General features: G+C 35.6%; 1 protein-coding gene across 6 annotated transcripts in view; it reads left to right on the top strand.

The window, feature by feature from the left end:
• The window catches only part of TFPI (tissue factor pathway inhibitor), a 102,637-nt gene that overhangs the window by 38,872 nt on the left and 41,172 nt on the right, over window positions 1-22,593 (top strand). For 5 of the 6 annotated variants that reach the window (XM_037849521.1, XM_037849517.1, XM_037849518.1 and 2 more), the window contains 2 exons: window positions 10,904-11,029; window positions 18,899-19,096. In XM_037849521.1, the coding sequence (XP_037705449.1) occupies window positions 10,906-11,029; window positions 18,899-19,096 (322 nt within the window). In that variant the 5' untranslated portion in view covers window positions 10,904-10,905. The remainder of the gene's footprint in view (window positions 1-10,903; window positions 11,030-18,898; window positions 19,097-22,593) is intronic. The other variant, XM_037849523.1, reaches the window with a different exon arrangement.

Below are 22,593 nucleotides of genomic sequence, written 5' to 3'. Positions count from 1 at the left end.
GTGAAGCTCAGGGAATTTTTATGGCATTTTATGGTATCCAGTGTGAAACTATAATTACAGATAAATGATGTTAAGCATTTGTCAAAACCTGCAGAATTTCACGGCACATGGGCTTTAATGTATGTAAATTTTTAAAAGTCATTTAGGAGTTTGGGGGAATGCCAGGAGGAAATGCAGACTATGGCAAGGGGACCTAACTGAATTGTGAATGTATGAAACAATCTCACTGAGAGAAATGAAGGGAAAAGGTGCTGACACAAGAACTTTGGAAATTAGGGGAGTCTGTATGATTGAAGGCAAAGGGAACTGCACATATACAACAAACTCTACTTGATAAAGTTGTTTCCCATGAAGGTAGAAGTTAACAATTCTGATACTGCTATACATGTATACAGGAATAGAACAATTAATTAAATGTGTGGTGGATGGTGGGAGCCAGGTTTCTAACTGTTGGAGTGGGAATTTACAGATCAACAAGGGGAGAAAGATATATGTAGAAATGGATTAGAGTTGGATACATCTGTGATAACCCTTGTTTGGAGCATATACAGTTAGTTTCATATAGAAATAATTATAGATGTATATATACTCAGGTTTTATATACATATATATTTCTTTGCCCTGTCAGCTGAGAAGCCTAAAAGGCATGACACCACAATAACAATAAGCACTCAGATCTTGTCTTTTAATATCATTCTTCAGTAAATGAAACTAGGTCTTCTTGGAGAAATGGCTGATTCCAGACCAGGGAGGATCTTCTAGTGCCAGAAAGGAAGTGCTCAAAAAATAAAAAAATTAAAAATTAAAATAAAATAACACATGCAAAAAGCCCCACAATTGATAGGGGAATGTAAAAGGAACACTGAAGCCAACTGAAAGAGCTTTCAATTTGAGCAGCAAGATATTATAATCAAAGTATGAAATAAATATCCATGAATCCATACTGTATAAATTATTAAATAAATTAATAAATGGGGAGAGTAGACAAATCTCCTGTGCATAAGAAATTAAAATAAATTTATGTAGATAATGCACCATACCTTAGGTGTGTGCTGTGCATAGTGACTTCTTTCCAAAGAGTACAGAATGAGGGGGGCAGGATGAGAATAACTTCATAATGAAAAATTGTGACAAAACCTATCAATGTCAGATGATCAAGGCCATCATCAACCAGTCTAAAATCAGGTTGATAGAATGTATCCTTCATGTGATGTGATCTTCCCCAAATCACATAACCCTAGTCTAATCATGAGAAAAACAACACACAAATTTCAATAGTGGGTCATCCTACAAAATACAAAACCAGTACTCCTCAAAACTGTCAACATCATCAAAAACAAGGAAAGACTGAGAAACTCGCACATTTAAAAGGGGCCTAAGGAAACATGACAACTAGCTGGAATGCTCTATCCTGGATGGGATCCTAGAACAGGAAAAGGACATTAGGCAAAAACTAAGGAAATCTGAATCAACTATGGACTTTCGTTAATAATCTATCATTATCAGTCCATTATACAACAAATATATCATAATAACATAAGAAAGGGGAAACTGGGTGTAGTTTATATGGAAACTCTCTGTACTACCTGCTCAATTTTCTATAAATCTGAATCTGTTTTAAAAAAATAAAGTCTGTTAAAAGAAAAACACTATCTCACAATGGAATTTCAGATAATATGTTTTCCATCAAAAGAGGTTATTTCCTTAAAAGAATTCTCTTAAGATTTATTCTTTGTAACCATAATCCCCCAAACAGTTGTATTTTTTTATCTCTATATGTCAGTAGATGCAGTGCTTACCAAAAATTATTTTTAACACTGCTTTTTATTTTCAATACCTTCTTAAATTCTATTTTTGTATCTCTATAGGTATCTCTAGATGTCTCTCTATATGTATTTTCTATATATATATATCTGTATCTCTATATGTCAGTAGTCAGTGCTCACCCAAAATTATTTTTAACATGTCATTTTACTTTCAATAACTTTTTTAAAATACTTTATTGAGATATATTCACAAACCATAGAGTCATCCACAGTGTACACTCAGTTGTTCACAGTAACATTACACAGTTGTGCATTCAACAACACAACCAATTTTTGAACATTTTCATTACCATAAAAAAGCATAAGAATAATAATTAAAGTGAAAAAGAACACCCAAATATCCAATACCTCCCATCACTCCCTATTATTCATTTACTTTTTGTCCTCATTTTTCTACTCATCTATCCATACACTGGATAAAGGGAGCAGGAGCCACAGGTTTTCACAATCACATGGTCACAAAGTGTAAGCTATACAGTTATACAATCTACAAGAATCAAGGCTACTGGGTTGCAATTCAACAGTTTCAGGTATTTCCTTCTAGCTACTCCAATACACTAGAAACTGAAAAGGTGTATAAAGTGCTAAAGAATAACCTCCCCAATGACCTTCCAACTCTTATTTGAAATCTCTCAGTCACTGAAACTATATTTGCTTCATTTCTCTTCCCTCTTTTGGTCAAGAAGATTTTCTCAATCCCACAATGCCAGAGCCCAGCTAATCTCCGTGTGTGCCAGTTTGAATGCATTATGTTCCCCCAAATGCCACTTTCTTTGATGCAATCTTGTGGGGGCAGACATATCAGTGTTGATTACATTGTAATTCTTTGAGTGTTTCCATGGAGATGCACCCCACCCAACTGTGGGTGATGACTCTGATTGGATAATTTCCATGGAGGTGTTACCCCACCCATTCGAGGTGGGTCTAAATTAAATCACTGGAGCCATATAAATGAGTTGGCAAACAGAAGGGACTCCTGCAGCTGAGAGTGACATTTTGACGAGAAGCTACAGCCAAGAGGGACACTTTGAAGAATGTACTGGAACTGAGAGAGGAGCTTCAGCTTACAGAGACATTTTGGAGATGGAAGAGCAACTAAGAGTGACATTTTTGAGGAATTGCAGCCTAGAGAGGAACGTCCTGGGAGAAAGCCATTTTGAAACCAGAACTCTGGAGCAGATGCCAGCCATGTGCCTTCCCAGCTAACAGAGGTTTTCTGGACACCATTGGCCATCCTCCAGTGAAGGTACCCAATTGTTGATGACTTACCTTGGACATTTTATGGCCTTCAGACTGTAACTGCATAACCAAATAAACCCCCTTTATAAAAGCCAATCCATTTCTGGTGTTTTGCATTCCAGCAGTATTAGCAAACTAGAACACTGTGAGTCATGTCCGACATTGCCAGAGACATTTACAACCCTGGGATTCATGTCCCATGTATGGGGCAGACAGTGAGTTTACCTGCAGAGTTGGCTTAGACAGAGAGGCCACTGAGCAACAAAAGAGGTTCTCTGGGGGTGACTCTTCAGCATAATTATAAGTAGGTTTAGCCTCTCCTTTGCAGTAACAAGCTTCATAAAAGCCCCAAGATTGAGGCCGCAGCCTTCTAAATTAGTAGTCCCCAATGCTTGTGAGAATATCAGTAATTCCCTAGGTGGAGAAATTTAATATTTCCACATTTTCCCCCAGTCCCTCAAGGAGGCTTCATAAATACATTTTTATTCTCTGCACAAAATCCTCTGGGATGTATCAGGGCTTCACATTAACCTGTACAAACCAAGCAGATTTCACACCCTATTCAAAGCTCCATGTAATTATGGTGTTTGAATAAACTGACCATACAAGTTAAATTATATAGTGTGTTACAAAAAATGTAGATTTTGCACCTGATAAACATCTCTCCCTTTACTCTCACATAGAAGTTGAAGTTTTAAAACACCGTCAAGTATCATGCTTTATCCTTTATCCTGATTTACCTTATTCCTAACCAAGCCCATTTTGTTCTTATCTCTAATTGAAGTCTAATCTCTTCTTCAGACTCTTTAACATTTGCTATATGGAATAATGCTGACGTTCATAGCTGCTGAATGCTGGCTCTGAGTCTCAGGTTTCACACAGATACCCAAAGGTCCAGAGACCAACCAGGTTATATCCAAAGAGCCCAGCATCTCAAAATTTAGAAATAGCCATTACAACTCATGAATTGATGTAACTGCTGTAAGACCTTCAATGTAGGAACCTTTACAATAAACCTTCCCCTGATAACCTATGCTCTCAGATTCAATTCTCAGAGTTTGCACATTATAGTTAGTTCTTATTAGTGAGGCATTATAAACCATTTCTGGTTTATTTCAATCAACATACTGTCCTCAATGTCCATTCACCTTGTTGCATACCTCACAACTTCATTCCTTCTCATTTCAACTCAATATTCCATTGTTTGTATACACCACAGTTTGCCATTCCATTCATCAGTCAATGTGCCTTTAGGCAATCTCATTCACTGTGAATCATGAATACAGACACCATAAACCACTCTGTGCAAATGTCCATTTGTGTCCCTCTTTTCAGTTCTTCCAAGTATATGCCCAATAACAGGGTTGCAGGACCATATGGCAACCCCATGCTTAGCTTCCTGTGGAAACACCACACTGCCCTCCAGATGGGCTGCACCATTCTACTTCCCCACCAATGGTGATTAGGTACAAACCTCTGTCCACATTTTCTTCAGCACTGTATCTCTGTTTATTTTTTATACAGCTTTATTCACACACCATACATTCCTTCCTAAGTAAATAATCAATGGTTCCCTGTATATAATTACATAGTTATGCATTCACTATGGCTATCTGTAAGAGAGCATTTCTATTTCTTCCATAAAGAAAGAGAAAGAGGTGAAAAAAGAAAAAGAGAAAAAGAAAAAAATGATGACAAAAAAAGAAAAAATAAAATTAAAATGCAATACAACACAATAAAAAGGTCAGACAAAAACACCAACACAAAGAATCTGATACCCACCCTTATATCCCCCTCTTTTAGATATTTAGCTTATTGCATGTTACTGTTAACCATAGACTATAGTTTGCATTGATTGTATTTTTCCCCAATACCATACATTTTTCAACACCTTGCAAACCTGACATTCATTTGTTCTCCCTCATGTAAAAAATTCTTATATTTGTACATTTAATAACAATCATTGATCACTCCAGGTTTCACTAAGTTATACCATCCCAGTCTTTATCTTCTATCTTTCCTTCTGGTGTACTACATGCCCCTAACTAGCTTCCTCTTTTAACCATTCTCATAATCATCTTTGTTCAGTATACTTAAAGTATTGTGCTACAATTACTCATTTCTGGGTCTATACAATCATTCCTGTTGGACATTCTGTACTCCTTCAGCATCAAATGCCTGATCTTTACCCTCTTTCTACCTACTGAAATCTTTATTTCTACACTCTTCTCCAAACCTCTCTCTCCTGTCTTTTCCTATCTGTCTGTAGGACTCCCTTTAGTATTTCTTGTAGAGGAGGTCTTCTTTTTATGAACTCTCTCAGTGTCTGTTTATCTGTAAATATTTTAAACTCTCCCTCACTTTTCAAGGGCAGTTTTACTGGATATAGGATTCTTGATCGGCAGTTTTTCTCTTTCAGTATCTTGAATGTATCATGCCACTGCCTTCTTGCCTCCATGGTTTCTACTGAGAAATCCACACTTAGTCTTGTCAAGCTTTCCTTGTATGTGATGAATCACTTTTCTCCTATTGCTTTCAGAAATCTCTCTTTGTCTCTGACTTTTGACAATCTGATTAATAAGTGTCTTGCATTAGGTCTATTTGTATCAATTCTGTTTGGGCATGCTGCACTTCTTGGACCTGTAATTTTATGTATTTCTTAAGAGTTGGGAAATTTTCATTATTTCCTCTGTTATTCTTTCTGCCCCCTTTCCCTTCTCTTCTCCTTCTGGACACTTATAACACATATGTTCATACACTTCATGTTGTCATTCATTTCCCTGAGATCCTGATCATATTTTTCCATTCTTTTCCCTATCTGTTCTTTTTGTGTGTAGGATTTCAGATGTCCTCTCCTCTAGTTCACTAACCCTTTCTTCTGCCTCTCAAAGCCTGCTGTTTTGTGTCTCCATTGTGATTTTTATCTCTTCTATTGTGCCTTTCATTCCCATAGTTCTTCCATTTGTTTTTTCAAGCTTATGAATTCTTCCTTACGGTCACCCAGTGTCTTCTTTATATCCTTCATCTCTTATGTCACATTTTCCTTCAACTCATTGATTTGATTTAGAAGATATGTTTGAACATCTTTAATTGGTTGTTTCACCTCTTAAATCTTAGTTGAGGTGTTAGTTTCTTCCTTTTACTGGGCCATATCTTTGTGTTTCCTGGTGTGGCTTGTGGTTTTTTTTTTTTTTTTTTTTTGCTATCTAGGCATCTGATTTTCTTGATTAGTTTATTCTGGAGTTTGCTTTTTCTCCTTGGCTTTGGGTTTTCTTGTCAGTTTTCTTTGATCTCTGTATTTCTTTGTTTCTCTAACTGGCAAGTTGTCAGATTGGCTCTGTCCCCTAGTTTCCACCCCCCCCCCAAATCAGGCACCCACTGTGGCTTGCCACAGGGATGGGAGTTAGGCACTGGGCACCCCAGCAAGCCTACTGTGTGTGGTAATATGGATCTGTTGGCTTCCAGTGGTGCTATTTTCTGCCAGCCAGCAAGATCTGGGTTTGTTTTTGAGCCCTGCTTTAACTGTTGGGTTGTCCATATTTCTCAGCCAAAAAGGGGCTGGTTTCCTGTGCAGGGCAGGTAGATCAGCTCCTGTAGTCCTAATAAAGAGTCTGGAGCATCTTTTTAAAATTGATGCAATTCCTTTGCACTTTCCAGACTGTCAAGCAGATGGCGCTGTTCAGTAACTTAATTGTCTTCAGAGGCTGCTTTGCCTCTCTGAGCACAGGCTGTGTCTCCACAGGGAAGCTGAAACAGTGGGATTCCTATGCCCTCACTTTGCCAGCCAAAATCTGGCTCAATATGGGGTGACACCTGTGGCAGAGCACTCCCTCAGCTGACCCAGTACTCCAGCCATCTCCAAAGCAAGGAAACAGCTACTGGCTGCTGCTTCCCTCCAGGGTGGGGAAGGGTTTTCAGACTCAGGACTGGAAACACAGTTTCTGTCCATGCTTTCTCAGTCTCTTTGTCCCTCACTGACCTGGGCCTTGAAATATCCTTCCCTGTCCCCAAGGTCTTCAAACAGTGGGGGTATGTCTCACTGCTGTGAGAGATTTTTAAATCTGTGTCCTAGTGGGAGGAGTCCCATCTGCTAATTCCATGTCTTTCCCACATGGAGACTGAGTGAGGGGGAGGGTAGAGGACCAGCTGGTCTGGGACAGAATATTCCTACCTGATATTTCTTCTCTTTCTTCAGTTTGGCATCTGCAGAGCCCTTCTCCAGTCTATATCCTCCCCCAGAGTTTCAAACAATTCAGAATTGTCCTTTTTTTCATTAACTTTCTGGAGAGGAGTTTTCAGCAGCTGTGTACATTGCCATGTCAATGACATCATTCGACACCTTCTTAAATGTTATTTTATTTACTTTTCAAGAAAGGCATGGAGGACTATATTTTCTAAGTTCTTGCTTTCTCTATAATGTGTTTTTATTTAAAGATAGTTTAGCAACAACATAAAAATTAGTCACATATTCATCACTGACAACATTGAAGATATTAGTCTTCCAAGAATCTCCTGTCATTGATTGCTATTTGGAAGCATTTTATGGACAACTCCCTTTTAAAATTCTGCTCACTGTATATAATTGTTTTTGACTTGGTTCTAATCTAATTATTTCTGTCTCAATTCCAGTCGTCTTACATGATATATTTTGGTTTTGTCATCATCTGTGAATTGTTCTTGAGACATAGTAAATCCTTTGGTCTGCCTATTTAAGTATTTCTTTAATTCAAAACAATATTTATTTTAATATAATAGAAAACATAGTTCCTATTTTTTTCTCTCCAGATATAGCAATTACATGAATATTTAAATTCCCTTTTTATCTTTCATGGAGATCATCTTTCCTATAATCCATTTGTATATTGTTTATTTTCTAATTTGTTCTCTGTGATGTCAACAGAAATGTACCTCATGTCAACAGCTGTGTTTACTGTTGTTTTTCTTCTATTACTTATAGTTGTATTGACTGTGGCTTTCATCTCTCTAGTGTCTTCTATTTATTTGATGAACATTTTCTGCTTATATGCAGTACACCTTTGTAGCTCCCCCTTGAGCACTTTTTTAAAAAGTAAATCATGTGGTTTGTAATTTTTCGATTACATTTGTATGAGTGTTTCCTCTGCTTCCTTGAACATTTGACTCCTCTTGTAATATTTGTCCTTTATTTGCCTTTAGTTTATTTTCTTAAGTTTTAAAATTACATGTGTATATATATATATACACACACACACACACACACACACACACACACACACATACATACATATGTTTGTTTTTCCTAGTTGACACATTTCTATTTTGTTACTATGGTACTCATATATTTGTTAAACTGAAATACAATCTATACAAAGTAGTTGTTCACAAATCTCAGTGTACAGCCTGATGAAATATGTGTATATCACTGTGTAGCTCACCCAGTTAAAAATAGAGAACATTTCAGCACCCCAGAAAATTTCCCTATAGTCCTTCCCAGCCAATGTATCACCCCAGAAGTAACCACTAATCTAACATCTATCATGGAACTATACAGTATATATACTTCTGAGTCTGGCTTTAAAATAATGTAAAGAGATATTTCCTCAATGCATGAGTATTAACTTATTTATCCATTCCAATGTCAATAGCCATCTGAGTTGTTTCCAGTTTCTGGCTATCATGAATAAAGTTTCTATGAGCATCCCTGTACATATCTTTTCATGGAAATGACACTATTTTTTAAATATATAAGCAGAAGTGGAATCACGGATATAGGCTAGAAATATGTTTTGATTTAATAGATAATGGCAAACAGAACCAAAGTGATTGTCTTAATTTCTAAACCCGCCAACAATGATATTGCCAGGAATTGTCAATACTTAGTGTTCTGGTTTGCGAAATCTGCCATTATGCAAAATACCAAAAATGGATTGGTTTTTATGAAGGGGATTTATTAAGTTATAAATTTACAGTTCTAAGGCTGTAAAAGTGTCCAAACTAAGGCATCAGCAAGAGGAAACTTCATTGAAGAATGGCCGATGGCGTCCAGAACACCTCTGTTAGCTGGGAAGGCATGTGACTCATCTGCTGGTCCTTCACTCCTGAGTTGTGTTTCAAAATGTCTTTCTCCAAAATGTCTCTGGGCATCTGTCTCTCTTAGCTTCTTCAGCTCCTGTGCATCTAAGCATCTGGAGGTCCTCTGTTAGCTTCTCCCGGACAAATTCTGGGCTTCATCTCTTAGCTTACCATCTCCAAGTATCTTTCTGTCTTCATCTCCAGGTGTCTGGGTCTGTGTCAGCTCTTAGTTTCTCCTGGGGGAAAACTCTGGATTACATATCTTAGCTTCTCTCCAAAATGTCTCTCTAGCTTCTCTGAGTTCCTTATTTCTGTGAGCTCTCTTAAAGGATTCCAGATATAATTAAGATCCATCCAGCATCTATTTCACATCTCCATGGAAATAATTTAATCAAAGGTCTCACCCACAGTTGGGTGAGTCACATCTCCATGGAAACACTCAATCAAGGCCCACGCAGGGCCCCACCTCCATGGAAACATTCAATCAGAAGTCACACCCTAACCAAAGGTGTCACGCACAGTTGGATAGGTCACATCTCCAAGGAAACAACCCAATCCAAAGTTTCCAACCTAATCAAGACTAAATACATCTGTCCTCACAAGACTGCATCAAAGAACATGGAGTTTTGGGGGACACAAAACAGCACAATAAGCTTTCAAAATAAGATAAAAACTAGATATTTGGTTAATAGACTCTTCAAAATCATATATATATACATACACACATACACACACACATATATATATACACATACACACATATATGTATATAGTTTTTGATTAAATATCTGCATCTGCATTTGAGAGTTTTTACTGATAAGATTCAACTTGCCTTCCTGTCTCTAAAGCATTAGTGGCTGAACATGAGCCTATGTTCCCTTCTTTTTCTCTTCCTGTGCTGCCTGAACATTACACATTTCCTCCTTCATTGGATCCAAAGGAGAAATCTTTTTTTTTTAATTTAGATGTACTTTTCCATTATTTTTTGCTGCAGATTTTTAACTCACTTTGAAACAGGAAGTTTCTTATTCTGCCACTGAAATATGTTTCCCTTCATACACAGAAGTGGTGGTTTATGACCCAAAGTCACTTTCCTCTTAAATACTTTTGAATCAGATAACTCCCTAAGTTGATGGAGGAAAAACTGGGGAAAGGGACTAGCAGGAATGTTAGGCATTTCTTTTGTCAGCAGTTCTGCCTGCTTGTTATCTCATAGAAAACCTGGTTAGGAAACTGGATACAAGAACCAAAATATATTTTAAAAGAAACAAAGAAGAAAATTCTGAAAATGTGTTCCTTTTGGGAAAAAAAAGCAAAAATACAAAGTATTAGAACAAAGAGGAGGAGAAATCAGGAATGTAACATTAAAGAAATAATAGAAAATGCAAGAAAAATTAAATAGCAATTAGTTCCAATTAAGAAAGAAGAATAGCCAAGATAAAGATTGGAACATAGAGTTGCATATGAAAATGGATCTTAATACACATGCAACCATGTTGATCAGTATTTTCCCATGTCTCTCAATTTCTCCTCTCAATTTCTATTTTGAAGGTTATAATATGACCTGTGGACTTGAATATATGCATTATTGTGTTTGTCAATAATTTTGGATGTTGCACACATATGGTTTAAATATGAATCATGGAATATGTGGAAAATTATATGAGAATGCATATTAAATGTCATAGAAATTTGCATTTGGAAATATGTGTAAGATCCCTATTGGTCTATGGATGATTCCACATAAATACTTTATTTATTATATATTTATGCGTTCTGTATTTCAGAGATGATTCATACAATGAAGAAAAAACACATTTTTTGTGTTTCCATATGTTTGCTGCTTACTGGTGCCCCTGCCCTTCTTAACGCTGCTTCTGATGACAGAGAAGAAGAGCACACAAGCATTCCAGGTAAAATGTTGGAAGCATTTATTTTTTAAACTATTCATATCTCTTAATTTTAAATCCAAATATTTAACATATTTTTCTCCAGTGGGTAGGAAATTTAATTTTCTTAGAAATTACTTTTTCCTTAAGAAACTTCTTACATGTGATGTACTAAAAATTAATCCAAAAAAGTCACATTATGAAGAAAGACTTTTTTTTTTTTAGGATATAATATTAAACACTGTAATAGCTCTGGGCATATCATACAGCAAGGAGCAAAATTCTGTAGAAATCCCTTAGCCCTCTTTTAAACTAATAAATCTCTGTGAACCTTGAGACTACACTGACTCAGAGAAGTGTGAGAAGGAAAAGGGAACTAGAAACTTCTGGGCCTCAGCAAGAGTCTTCCCATCGTAGTTCAGAAATAGGAACCTTCCCATGGGTCTGATGTAAGGATCCAGACAAGTAGGGCACTAAAGGATCTGGGTAACAGAAGTTAGTTCCAATGCCATAAACTCTGTATCTAGATATGAAGACATTAACAGTAAAAAGATAGTAAGAGGAGAAAGCTGTTATTATAGATTGATACCTTTCTTAAAAGTTACATTTTCTGGCAAGTTATTGATAGAAATCTCAAGTCTTCGATAACAGTAAGAGAATATTAACAAAGTGATAGCTTCTATTTGTATAGCAGTTTATGGTTTAAAAAGGATTTCCAAAATATATCTTTTTTTACTATCTCCAACAACACTTTAAAGTGATTTTGTTCAGTATAATTGCCTTTGACAAAGATTTCATGAATACATCTTATATGTCTGAAAGTGTGGTAGTGCTGGGGAAGCAGGGTTGACTGAGACCTGGCTCTCAAGAATTTCACAGATTCATTGAGGAGACTGAAGGATAGACAGTTTATTTCAGAATAATATGGTAAATGAGGTGATGGAGGCACACACAGAGCATGGCTGTTGGAGCAAAGAGGAAGGGGACTCATTCATCTTGGTGATCTGATAACTTGGCATAGGGAAGTGGTGTTAAGAAAAGTTTCCTGGAGATGGACTGTTATTTAGTAAAGTAAAAACTGTAATGTGCCCTATGAAAAGTCCCTTATTTGGCTCTTTTCTCAAAATGGAGTTGGCCAAATATCTAAACTTCTAAGGTGTGGGGGAGAAAAGGGATATGAAAGATAAAGTAAGGCCCAGCAGGGGAAAAGCAGGCAACCTCAATTTCGGAAGTAGATGAAGAATGGGTGTATGTGTTCCCAGTATCCTCCCAGTACAGTCCCCCTCAATTGGACTGAGGCAATGCAAGCCAATTAACCATGAGGTACAAGAAATTGTTGCTGCTGCTCCAGTCAACCATGAAACTAGAAATAATCCCATCAATAATTAAGCCATAATTTAAAATCACTATCAGCTTGCTCTTATACCTAGCTGGATAAGGAAGAACTTTGTTCTTAAGGCTGAACTCAAAGATCTGTTGGCTGACTACCTACACAGATTTGCCTACTTCTTTTTAAAATTCAATTATACTGAGATATTTTCACTCACCATACAATCATCCAAAGTGTACAAGCAATTGTTCACAGTACCATTATATAGTTCTGCATTCACAATTAATTTTTGAACATTTTCATTATTGCAAAAAATAAGAATAAGAATAAAAATTAAAGTAAAAAAGAACACCAAAAACATCCCATCCCCCCATCCCTCCCTATTATTCATTTACTTTTTGTCCCCATTTTTCTACTCATCTGTCCATGCACTGACTAAAGGGAGGGTGAGCCACAAGGTTTTCACAATCACATAGTTACACAGTGTAGGCGTAGCCTCTCCTTTGCAGTAACAAGCTTCATAAGGGCAAGCCCGAAGACCAAGGATCTCAGCCTTCTAAATTGGTAGTCCCCAGTGCTTGTGAGAATATCAGTAATTCTCCAGGGGGGATGTTTAATATTTCCACATTTTTCCCTAGTCCCTCACGGGGGTTTTGCAAATAAATTTTTATTCTCTGCCCATATTACTCTGGGATATATCAGGGCTTCACAATAACCTGCACAAACCAACCAGATCTCACTCCCTAGTCAAAGTTCCATGTAATGGTGGTATTTGAATAAACTGACCATACAAGTTAAATTATATAGTGTGCTACAGAAAATACAGATTTTTCACCAAATAAAAATCTCTTCCTTTGGTGTCACACAGAAGTTTAAGTTTTAAAACATCATCAATATTGCCCTTTACCCTTTAGTCTGGTTTACCTCAGTCTTAACTAAGTCCATTTTGGTCATATCTCTAACTGAAGTCTGAACTCTTTTTCAGCTTTTTAAACATTTGTTGTATGGAGTAATGCTAACATTCACAGCTGCCGAATCCGGGCTCTGAGTCTCATGTGTCATGCCACAAAGATACCCGAAGTTCCAGGGACTGACCAGGTTATACACAAACAGCTCAGCATCTCAGTAGAATTATCCATTACAACTTAGGAATTGATGTAACTGCTTTAAGAGCTTCAATCTAGGAAGCTTCACACTAACCCTTCCCCTGATAACCTATGCTCTCAGAGTCAATTCTCAGAGTTTGCACGTTACAGTTAGTCCATATTAGTGAGGCGTTATATTGTTTGTCTTTTCATTTCTGGTTTATTTCACTCAACATACTATCTTCCATGTTCATTCACCTGGTTGTATACCTCACAACTTCATTCCTTCTTGTAGTTGCTCAATATTCCATTGTTTGTATATACCAGTTTGCCATTCTGTTCATCAGCTGATGTACCTTTAGCACCACCTCCAACCACTGCAAATTGTGAGTACTGACACAATCAACCCCACTGGGCAAATGTCCATTCATGTCCCCGTCCTCAGTCCTTCCAAGTATATACCCAATAACAGGCTGCAGGACCATATGGCAACTTCATTCCCAGCTTCTTGTGGAACCACCACACTGCCCTCCAGTGGGCTGCACATTCTACACCCACCAACAGTAATTAGGTACATCCCTCTCTCCACATTTTCTCCAGCACTTATATCCTTCTGTTTATTTTTAAAATAGTTTTATTCACATACCATACATTCCCTCCTAAGTAAACAATCAAAGGTTCCCAGTATAATCACATATTTATGCATTCACCAACACAATCTACATGAGAACATTTCCATATCTTCCACAAAGAGGAAGAGGAGAAAAAAAAAAAGAGAGAAAGAAAAAGAAAAAGAAAAAAGAAAAAGACAACATATGTCCCACCTACTCCACTCTAGCCAGGAGATTTGAAACTTTATGTTCACGCAGTGAGTTGTATCGGGATGTTCATGGCAGTCATATTCATAGCAGCCCGAAATATAACCTAGTGTCTAAGGAGCCGCAGCCATCGCCAAAGTCCTGGCTGCAAAGCCTGCGATGCTCCTGCCTACTTTTGTTTTTGTTTTTTATTTGTGTAATCATATAACAGTGTGCTCCCACATGTAAACCAATTCAATTTTGGAGATACCATGTATCACATTATGCCACGGTCATGCCATCATTTTATAGAAACGTATCATTTCATTGAAGAAATTTTATGGAGAAACCTACAGGACTTTATAGCTCTTTTCACAAGTCAGTAGTAGACTATTTTTGATCAGTCCAAGCAGCAGGGAGCTGAAATATAAGAAACTTCCTGACAAGAAAAAAGAAGATTAAGAAAACAGTGGTGATAAGTTTTGTTTAATTCCTTTAAGCTGGGAGAGAGAAGATTAGCAGGGACATTTATAGAAAGGCAGGTAACTTTCATTAAATTTGGAATCATGCAGAGCTAAGTTTACATGTTTGGATAGTGGCTTTTGGAAATTAAATGAGCTATTCAAACTCTCAGTATACTAATCTGTAAATAAGTGATAAAAATACCTACTTTCACATGGTTGTTTTGTGGACCTCATAAAAGTATCTGACACTTTCCCTGGCACAGAAATCAAATCCTTCAGTCAGGAAGGTGAGCAGCAGGAAAGTAAGTTACTAGATCCACAAACGATGCCCAGGAGAATAAGGATCCTAAAAATCAAGGGGCATGATGTGTCCCCAGGCACCAAATATTATAGTGAGCATTCTCTCTAACACTTCAGGATAGGACAAAGAGAAGGTGAGATGGTAACTCTCAGACTGAGACATAAAATACATGAAATGGATTGCAAAAATGATAAATATGAGCCATAGTTCTAGTTCTCTGGCTGCATCGGGTTTAATTCCTGTTATATTGCCCTGCATGTGTTTTCTAGTCTCATGGCCTTAAGCAGTTAATCCTTGTCACTGTCAACACATTTTTTTGAGTCTCATTTCAAGTCTCAGGAAATTTAATCCCTGCCCTTATTGTACACTCACACAGCATCCTGAACTTCCTGAGTATTTATTTACATAAATACTCTTTAATGTCTGCTCTTTAGCTGGAATGAAAAAGAGGCTGCTGCTGCCTAACTATCATATCTGCTGTGGCAGCACAATGGCTAACACAGTCAACAAATGATTGCTAAGATTCAATAAGGTTTATCTAAAGCACGAAATGGAAACCAAGACAAACTCCAATCACTGTTGAGTGGAAGGACATGGCACTGAGTGTGTGAAAACACATCTGACCACATCCCCATTTTAGGGAGGCTTTGAGTGGGCACAGGTCAAAAGCTCACTGCACAAAAGATTATTCTAATAGAGGATTCATATTAGAAATATGTTAAAATGTGAATAGAAAAGTTAATAATTAAATAATAAAAGTAATAAAACTTACACTTAGTATTCTCCTTAGAAAACTGCTCTAAAATTAGCATCTACTTTCATCATTGAAACCATGTTTAGTTTTTATAAAGTGAATTTTAGAAAAAAATTTAATTGAGTGGAAACTGTATAATTAAATCTGTGCATGAGTCAAATACCAAATGAGCAATCTCAGTCACACAGATCTGTGACAATATTGCTCAATTATTAAGAATGTCAGAAAGATCTGGTTTAAAACTATGTGATGGTCAATTCTAAACCCATCTCTTTTGACTCTCTGCAATACCATTTACTAATTTGTAATATGTGAATAATAATAATGCCTAAGTCAGAGAGTTGCTGTGTTAATTAAATGGTTAATTATAAAGTTTTTGGAGCATTGTAATTAATCAGTAAACAACATTGTCTGTTTATTATTACTATTATCATTACTACGGCAATGCTGCATTGACTACTACTATATTGCTTACCATCTTTCATTTTTGTGGTGTACTACCACCACCTGGTGGCAAAGATGCTAAATAGGAAGTTGAACTTCCTAATATGAAAATATAAAAGAATGGGGGTGATGACAAGGACTATTGAGTATATTAAGAGTAAAAGGTAGACGAATCTTCAATAAGCAAGAATTTGATGCAAATGATCGATTTATAAGAAAGTTTTTCTGAATATATATGCCCAATCAAGGGTGAGTTTCAGGTAGTTTTATGTCAAGTACCATGTGTTCTACAGATACAGATCTACATTAAAGATACTTATCTGAAGCATCATTTCCATCATTTGGCATCTCTAAAGTTTTAAAGCAACATTAACTTGGCAATAAGGGCCATCATATTATTTGAAAAGTGCCATGGGAAATTCAGAGATAACGGTGTACTGCAATATAATTCAAACTGTTAGAATATTTTTAATTCCTAAATCATTCCTCACAACTGTTTATGTGAATTCTGAGATGTGCCCTTAGATATTTATAGGAATGACAGGTCAAATTTTTATCTGTCCCAGGAAAACATGTCTAGAATGTGCAAACTCATAGGCTGATTCAATGACACATAATGTAAGCCTGCTCTAAACCACAGGGTCTTTTGTGCAAAGCTTTCTAACTTCTAACAACTTTTTAACAACTCAAAATGTCAGTAATGACATTCTAAAATCCTTAAGAAAAGAGACTCTAAACTGCATTTAAAATTATTCATAACTTACCACTCAGAAAATGCTTTCAGTTATTTTTTAATCCAAATTAACAATTACAACTTCAGTGTAGGAAGAAATCAAGTTTTTCATGTCATTTTTTGTTTACGGATAATATTTACCAATGAAAAATATTTTCAGCAACCCTCTAAAGTCTTATTACATTTAGTTTATGAATTTAAACAGAAAAAAACTACTTGTGTACATAACTTAGGAAAACTGAAAAAATTTAAAATATATCTAAAGAAAATGACAGTTCTGAGTTTTACTCTAAAATATCCATATATTCTGGTATCAAAAAATCTTAATAGACCTTAAATCTTTTAATGTCAAAAATCATATTTCTGAGTTCATTGGCATAAAATGTTAAGCAAGTACTTTTTTAAAAAAATAAAAATTGTATTTATATATAAATTGATAATTATTAATTTTTCACACATGGGTGAATTCCCCTATAACCTTGGAATAAGGAAGAAGTTTTTTTTTAACAATAACTGAAAATCTGGAAGCATAAAAGAAAAATAGATAAAATTGTCTCTCTAAACAAAAAAGAAAAAAGCAAACAAAATAACTGTAGCAGAAGAACATGAAAGATAAAGTCAAAAGACAAATGATAAACTGGAAAAACCATCTGTAGCCCATAATACAGAAAATAAGTACATTTCTAAAATATATAAGGAGCCAATAGAGATTGAAAACAAAAAGACCAACAAACCAAGAAAAAAATGAGCCAAGGTCAATGATTGACAATTCTCAGCAAAATAAGTACTAAACACCCTTAACTCATATAAAAAAGACATTGAAGCCATGGAGAAATAGGCAGTCCTACAGTGTGGATGGGAGTTTTCCTATGGAGGAGAATTTAGCAGTGCCACCACAGATGACTTATCCTTTAACCCAGCAAACCATCTTCCAAGGATCTAACCTACAGATACCCCTGCAAAAGTAAGAAATGACATATAGACAGTGTTATTCACAGTAGCATTATTTGTCATAACAGAAGATTGCAAATAAGAGGTCATTCTGGAATAAACTTGGTTTACAAAATAATGGGGAAAAGCTCTATTTACTCACATGCAGAAATGACTAGGATTTTTTTAAGTGAAAGAGCAAAGTGTACAAGTGTATATAGTGTGTTACTTTTTATTTAAGAAAGGGGGTGCGTACATGTATTTTTGCATGTGCTTTATATACTTGCATAAAGAAATAGTGGAAGATAAATAAGAACTAATAAAAATGTTTACCTATAAGGAAGGAAGAACAGCTTCGGAGATCACAGGTGAAAGTAAGACTTCTCTGTGTGTAGAATTTTATGTAGTTTTGACTGTTGAAACATGTAAATGTAACTCATACAACATTTTGACAATTTAAAGAGTGTAAGTGGAGTTGCAATTAGTGGTAGCAGAAATTATCAGTCTCTGATGCGCAGGTAAATCCCAATAAGCATATTTCTGTTACAGTAGCAAATTAGAAATCTTTTGATTGTAGTTTCACCATTATGTGGCCAAATGAATGCTAATATACCATTGCTTTTAAGGAGTTATTTTATGTATAAAAAGTGACACAACTGTGGATTAGGGAAAGGAACTCAAAGAATTATCCTTGACATCTGCTCGTAAAACCTGCTTATTTAATAGAAGAGGCCTCCATTTATAACATCAACACATCCATTTGAATGGCATTGCTTAACAGATAATACTGACCAATTCCATGTCAGTCAGCTTGTGCAGATTTAAGCAATGCCATCAACAAGACTCTAGAACAGTTATTCTACATTTTCCCTTCAATAGTTCATTAGTATTAAGATGTCTCATTTGGCAAATTTATTTATTTTATCTACCTTTTTGATAACTGAATAATTTTTCATGGTTTCTAAAAATTAGGATATATTAAAAAGGAAATAAAGAACATTATTACAGTGTTGATAAATGATTACATGTTATATCTTTTATTTTTTACCTTGTAGATACTGAGTTGCCACCATTGAAACTTCTAAATTCATTTTGTGCACTGAAGGCAGATGATGGCCCATGTAAAGCAATGATAAAAAGATTTTTTTTCAATATTCACACTCAACAGTGTGAAGAATTTATATATGGGGGATGTAAAGGGAATCAGAATCGATTTGAAAGTCTGGAAGAGTGCAAAGAAAAATGTGTAAGAGGTAGGTTTCTGGAAACTCTTAGGTCTAATCAAAGATTTGTCAATTTTGAGAAAAAAGTAATTTAATACTGTTTTAACATCCTAAGAAATAAGTTTTTCAGATTTTTCAGCTTTTATGTTCAACTATCATTTTTCATAGCAGTCATTATAAAAAATATTAAGCCTTATTTATTGTCCTGTGCTCTTTTCCATAATGAAGTTGGTGGCAGGGAGGGGACCTCATGTCTTCAGAACAAGTTTTGTACCTGCAATGAATTGAATGTAATTCAGTCTACCTGGGAAGCTATCAGTAGGCAGGAAACAAATTGTTAGTCACATCAACTTTGTCTTCCCTTTTTCAACAAAATGGTCTCATAGCAGTCCTCTGTTAAGATGATGGATCTGAGAATTCACTTTGAAGCTCTCAGTAGCTACTAATTGGAAAACTCTATGCTGCATCAAAGAGTAGAAAGATAATATATGAAATTTAAGTCAGTCTCCTTAGAACTTTAAAATACTAGAGAAAAGAAAACATCTTCTTTGCTGACACATGTAGGCTTTATTGAATCCAACTTTTCTTTCTGTATTAATTGTATTGTTACAAGATTTGAAAGTGTTTCATAATATACGGTGTTATTAAACTTTATTGTACAATTTTATTCTGCTTAAATCTTGTTAAAAATAACATTACAATGTTGCATGCAGTTTAATCTCTTCTCCTGAATTATCATTGTGATAAATTCCTAATAATTACTGGTTAAATATATTAAATGTTTTAATCTCAGTTTTGTTCCTCTGAATTGTGAGCAACTTGAAGGATAGAAGAATCTGAGTCATCTTTATCTCCCCAGTTTCTGGCCCAATATTTTCTCCATAGCATGTTCTCAGGGCTGTTTGAATTTAATTGAAGTGCTATGGAAATGATATCATTTGTTAGTAACACTAGGTGTCTTGTTTTTTTGTAAAGCTTGGCAGCTCTGCATTCTCACCCTGTTAAAGCTTTCCAAAACAGCTTTTACAAAACAGCCTTGGCAGTCTTGAAACTCTTGGCCTGTGGTGAAAAGAGAGAACTTCTCTCTTCCATGACTCTGTGAGATGCTTTGTTGTACGCTTCAGAGTTGACAGAAAAGAACTGATGTGAATGTATTTTATTCATGCTCAGAGATCTTGTTCCCCTCTTTCCTTTCCATAGATGTGCTAAAAATGTTACTAACACAGATTAGGCAGCTCAGTAGTCCCTAGTGGTGCCTTTGGTTTGTAGGATTGCCTGGTCATTTTCTATTCTTCACAGATTTCTATACCCATACTCTTCCATACATGTTGGGCCAAGTATCCTTTTGTGTGGAGTTGAAAATTACTCTCAGTCTTTGGAACCTTGGCTAGGGGCTTGGCTGCCTCATTCTTTGCAAGTCCTCACTTTTTCATTTAGCAACCTACTGATTTTCAACAACTGGTCTTGACCCTGAAATACCTACTCCATTCATTTTTATAATCACAATTTCACATTGTACATGAGATACACTAATCTTTAGTTCTTTGAAATATAGCATCTTCTAAAATATCAATACTGACTAGCATATAGATGCCTCTTGCCTTCATCTCATTATCCATCAAAAGCCACTTGATATTACTGCATGAATGTCTGAACATATATATAATAGGTTACTGTAAAAGATATAACATATAGAAAAGTACTACTAGACTTTTAAAATATAATCTAAGGAGAAAAATCCATCTTTAGCAATGACAGAGTTGTGGAACTGGACTTCTCTCCCAACATAAACAAATAGAAAACTGGACACAATATATGAAGATCTGTTGACAGACATTGACTAAGATGCTGTATAGGATTGTGATCTTTGAAAGAAAGGAAACATATGAGGTGAGCCTTAAAATTTTTCCAGCTTTCTGCAGAGAGTCATTTCTGGACCACAAGGAAGGAGGAAAAGTCAAGCACAGCACAGATGTCTCACTGAGTGAGATGGAGATTGGAGATCAGGGATGCTGAGGTTGTTGGGGTTTGTGGAACAGTGTATGGCACAGGATGGACTTATGCCATGAAAAAGTTCAGAAATATGGATATAGATCCCTTTGAGTTTTTCACTGAATAATAAGACTCGATACATTTGGTGAAATTCCATGCATTTGAAAAATTATTTATCAGGATTTATAAGCTGAACAATTCCCAGATTTCCCACATGACTGTGAAATATTTGAGTTCCATTTGGCCTTAGCACCAGGGCAAACTTAGTCCTAGAGTAAAACTTTTCTAGACTTGCACTAAAAAAGCTTAAAAACAGACCTTAAAAGATTCAGCTGATCCACAAGTATCTATTTGCTAAAAGAATTTTCAACATTCTTTAAAGGAAAACAATACAATTCAGCACCCGACAGCATGATATTCAAAAATACATACAACTTTTCACCCTAAAAAATTAAACATAGGAGAAGGATCGACAGCTGGAAGGAAATTTATTCAATTAAAACAGATGTAGAAAGGTAAAGGGATGGGATTAGCAGACAAGGACTTTCATATAGGTATCATAAATGTGCTAAAGAATTTAAAGGAAACCAACTACATAATAAGGAGATAGATGAAATAGTTTGTAAAAGAGAATCACGTGGAACTTCTAGACCTGAAAAGTATATTACCTAAGACTAAAAATTGACAAGATGGACTTGACAGAAGATTTGACTCTACAAAAGAAAAGACCAGTGAACTTAAATAAAAACTGTATAAAATGATGGGCAGTGAACAACAAAAGGTTAAACAAACAAAATAAGAACAAAACTGAAGTAACCTGTGACACACAAAGAGGTTGAAAAAATGTGGATTAGAGTCCTGGGAATGGAGGCAGAAGAAATATGTGAAGAAATAATGGTCAAAAATTAACCACACTAAATTTAAACTATAACTTATAGATTCAAGAACCTTGAAAAACTTCAAACAGTAAACACAACAGAAAGGAAACTACTGTTGCTGAAAACCATAGATAAAAAGTAAATCTTAAAAGTAGTTGGGGAAAGATAAATTATATATCTGGGAAGAGAGATAAAACAAATCATAATTTTTTTTGTCAGAAACAATGTAAGACCAAAGAAAATGGAATACCTTATTTAAAGAGCTGAATGGAAAACACTATCACATGGAATCTATATGTCATAAAAATAATCTTCAAATATGGGGGTGAAATAAACACTATTTCATATAAACAAAATGTGAGAATGTTTATTGTTAATGGATATGCACTGCAAGAAATATTTAAAAATTTAAACTAGAGCACTCAGGACAAGAAAGGGAGATAAAAGTTTATTATTATAAGGTTCTAATACTGTAGGATAAAGTGGTATAAATTATTTGAGGCTAGACCACCCTAAATTAAACATGCATATTATAAATCCTGGAACAACCAATAAAAAACAAAACAGAGATATAACAAACAGGCAAATCATGAAGATGAAATTGTCATAAAATATTCAATTAATCCTACAAAATAGGCAGAGGAAGAGGGAAATAGA

Source organism: Choloepus didactylus, chromosome 9 (genome assembly GCF_015220235.1).
Source record: "Choloepus didactylus isolate mChoDid1 chromosome 9, mChoDid1.pri, whole genome shotgun sequence".
Taxonomy (NCBI): Eukaryota; Metazoa; Chordata; class Mammalia; order Pilosa; family Megalonychidae; genus Choloepus; species Choloepus didactylus.
The sequence above is the reverse complement of the archived record's forward strand: the minus strand, read 5'-3'. Positions and strand labels throughout refer to the sequence as shown.